Source organism: Alligator sinensis, unplaced genomic scaffold (genome assembly GCF_000455745.1).
Source record: "Alligator sinensis unplaced genomic scaffold, ASM45574v1 scaffold1129_1, whole genome shotgun sequence".
Classification (NCBI taxonomy): domain Eukaryota; kingdom Metazoa; phylum Chordata; order Crocodylia; family Alligatoridae; genus Alligator; species Alligator sinensis.
Window position 1 is genome coordinate 942,923 of NW_005842580.1, and position 3,682 is coordinate 946,604.

At 49.6% G+C, this 3,682-nt stretch overlaps 1 protein-coding gene across 3 annotated transcripts in view; it reads left to right on the forward strand.

Annotated features, from left to right (window-relative positions):
• Positions 1–3,682, forward strand: part of KLRG1 (killer cell lectin like receptor G1) — a 14,625-nt gene that overhangs the window by 7,072 nt on the left and 3,871 nt on the right. For all 3 annotated transcript variants that reach the window (XM_006032629.3, XM_006032631.3, XM_006032630.3), the window contains exons 3-4: positions 652–750; positions 1,515–1,666. In XM_006032629.3, coding sequence (XP_006032691.1) covers positions 652–750; positions 1,515–1,666 — 251 coding nt within the window. The remainder of the gene's footprint in view (positions 1–651; positions 751–1,514; positions 1,667–3,682) is intronic.

The window sequence follows — 3,682 nt, forward strand, 5'->3', positions numbered from 1 at the left end:
AATATGAAGCACTAGGTCAGTTCTGTAGCATCATTGATGTGTGTATAGCATGCAGAGTTACTGAGGAGACTGTAGGGAGTCCTGTGTGGGGCATCTCTCCTGAAATCTTTCAGGAATAAAGGCTGCAGCACTCCTGTTGGTTGCTTAGTTGTGATTTACAATGAACCCCTATGAACCAACTAAGCTGGTTGCTTAGTTGTGTCTTACAATGAATGGCGACTGGTAATTGGCCCATTTCCACATTGTGCCAGTGCTATGCACATGAATGAGCTATGCCAGGGCTATCAAGCACCTTAGGGCTTGTGGGGCTCCCTGACGGCTTGAGAATTTGGGACTGGGGTGAGCAGGGGCAGGGCCCGGCTTCAAATTCCCACCTTCAGAGTCCTGATGGGCCTACATGTCGTTGGGGAAAGTGGGGCAAGGGCAGCAATGGCTGGTCTAATCCTCACATCACCTTTTGCCTTGTCACTGCCACTCGTTCCGCCATCACCACCCATTTGTATCAAGCCCAGGTGGCTCCTTGCTGTCTGGATCTGGCTCAGGGGCACAAGTGAATTTGATACCCCGGGCTGTACAATGCTGCTCTTAATGGGGACAAGCAGTCCAGGGTGAAGCCTACATTTACCCTGACTCCCATTTTCTCTCTTCCAGGCCCATGCTCCCAGTCCTCTCTCGTTTGCCGCTTGACTGTAGGAGTCCTGAGTGTCCTCTTGCTGGTGCAAGGGGTAATGCTGGTGGTCCTGCATATGAGTAAGTGTACAAAATAGCCCTGGGCCTCAACAGCCTGAAAGCAGGAGATGGGAGGTCTTAAGCAGAGGAGGTTGGATTTTGGTCCCTGTGACACTGGCATAAGGGTGGACTAATTCCCTAGGGGAGGATGGAATTACTCTAGCTAGGCACCAACATAAACCAAAGCTCAGTCTTGCCTGTTGCATACCTGCAGGCTCCTTGGGGTAACCTGAGCTGCTTCACCTGAACTATGCTCCCCGGTTACAGAAAGACTGGTATTGAAAGATCGTTACAGAGTTGCATGCTATGGGAAATACAGATACTCTGGGTGTGACTTTCTGAGTACAGCATGCAAGGTGCTAAACCACGCCAGAGAAGGGCCCACGTGTTATGTAAATAGCTTTAAGCTGTGATCACAGCTGCCCTGCACCTCAGCCCCTGCAACGATCATATTGTATACCATTTCCCCACCCTCTTTGCAGTCCCTCTCTTGCTTACAGAGTGCCAGGTTCTGCTCTCTCAGATCTGAGTAACTATTCTGATATTGGTGCGGTCAAAGTGAGGGGTAACAGTAAGAACAGCAAGTTCACAAAGGCCCTTGTGGTACTCCATTTCCTGCCTTAATCACAGTCCTTGCTTTCTGCACAGTAGTCACCTTCTGTCAGGGGATGGCTCCATGCCAGCAAGCAGGTGTGTGATCTCTGAACTATCCAAGCTGCTGTTTGCCCTGAGATCCTACAGAGGGGACAGTGAAAAAGCAAAGCCATTGTCATGATTCTTTACAGGTGACTCCTGTCTGCGGTGCCCCGAGCTGTGGGTGGGCTACGGGGACAGCTGCTATTTCTTCTCCAAGGAGAGAAAGGACTGGAATTCCAGCCAGGAGTCCTGTGCTGCAGAGAGTGCTCATCTCCTGGTGATCAGCAACACCCAGGAAATGGTAAGCATGACAAGGTTTTTGCATTGCTTTGCAAATGTCTCTGTAGTCTGACCACCTGGGGTTGCTGTTGTGTCACTTTAAGGCCAAGAAAAGCCTTAAATATAAGGATGGTTCCACACTAAACTACCTTTAGGGCCCGGTTACATATTAATTTTAGCTGGCTCCTGGGGCTTTTAACTCCTGGATTGTCCACACATTAATACCTGAAACTACTTTTAAGCACACTTTAGACATCTTAAAGTTATGCGACTCCAGGGCAGGTTTATCTCTGATCCATGTTACCCAGCTCATGTTCCATTAATGTTCAGCCACTCCCCACAGATGAGCTACCCAAGTTGCAGTCCTCCAGCATCCCAAGATGCAGTGTCCCCTCCCCAACCCTCTTGTTTTGTCTAGACAAACTTTCCATGCCCTAAACTCTACTCCCAGGGGATGGTTTTGGAACCAAGCCAACTCCCTGTCCTGCCCCAGAGGAGTGACTTTCCCACCCACAGGGCTGCAACCCCATTCAAACAGCCTGCAAAGTACATGCCACCTAGCCAGGTCTCAGAGCATGGACAGGTCTAGGAGTGGGTCTGGGGGAGGTGTCGGGGAGGAGCAAGGTAAGGGGTCCTCATGAGCTGGGGCTTCCTTCCTGGGGTAGGGGCAGTAGCTCCCCCAGAAGTGCCTTCCCTCATCATTCCTACTTCCCAGCCATCCCAGGAAGCATGACCAGCACCCCCTACACCCGAATTCCAAATCCTAATTTATTAAAACATGAGACCTTCTTTAATTTATTTATTTCTTTTAAAATTATTATTTCTTCTTTACTTTTTATTTTATTCTTTAGGGGCCAACTTTATTTCACCACCCCCCATGCCCATTTCCTTTCATTACCCATCTCCATTGTACTAAATCTTTTTCTCCCAGCTATGTTCCCACCCCCTCCAACCCATCTGTCAGACCGCGCACCTAGAGCAGGGATAGAAGCCTGTCCTGGCTCAGCAGCCCTGTAGTGGCAACTCACAGCTGTAGTCCTAATCAGGCCTCTGCTTGCCAGACCTCTAGGGCAGGGGTGGGCAAAATGTGGCCCGCAGGCCAGATGCAACCTGCCAGGCCGTTCTATCCAGCATGCCCCTAAAAAAATTAGAAAATTAATACTTATCTGCCCCTGGCTGCCTGTCATGCGGCCCTCGATAGCTTGCCAAAACTCAGTAAGCGGCCCTCTGCCTGAAATAATTGCTCACCTCTGCTCTACGGGCAAGTCACAGCTGTGCAGGTGAGGGAAAGGGAGAAAAGGTTTTGAGCCTTGCAGCATGACTGCTGCAAGCTTGAGCTAGCACTAACACTAAGCAACATTTGAGCAACTCAAAGTGCAATGTCTAACAAGGCCCTTGCAGTTTACATGCAAGAGGCTTCCGAATGGAGGGCTGGGGGACACATGGATGATGAGGAAAAGACGTTAAAAAAGAAGCAGGGAAGAACATCACACAGTTGACTTCTGTTTCATCTCTCCCATCCAACCCGAGCAGGGCTGAAGCATGGGATCCTGAGCAGGAGGTTGGATGGGAGGGTCCCCATGGGAGTCAGTGACAGAATCCCTGTTATACTGCAGTCTCTATGCTAACATGTTCCCCAGCTTTGGACATGACATTTCATGCTACCTTGGCAAAGCTAAACCTTCTTCTCCCTCCTCAGCCGCTGCTGCTGGGACATGCATGGATCTTTGTGCATTACTAATGACATCCTTATAAACGCACCCTCCTACTAATGTCTTGGGAGGTGATTCAAAGCAGGGAATGACAGAGTACTGGCTACAGGAGAGCCAGAGGGATAGGGGCATTTCATTAGAAACAGCAGGACAAATTCAGTCTGGGGGTGTCACTACTTTACGTGGGAGCTGAATGAGTAATAACAGAAGTGAAATGTCACATAAAAGAAAGTGAAAGGTGAAAATGTACGAGGGAAAAGTTTTTATACTTTAGTGAAACCTCGCTCGTGCCCTGCAGCCCTCTGCTATCCCATCCCTGGGTTCCC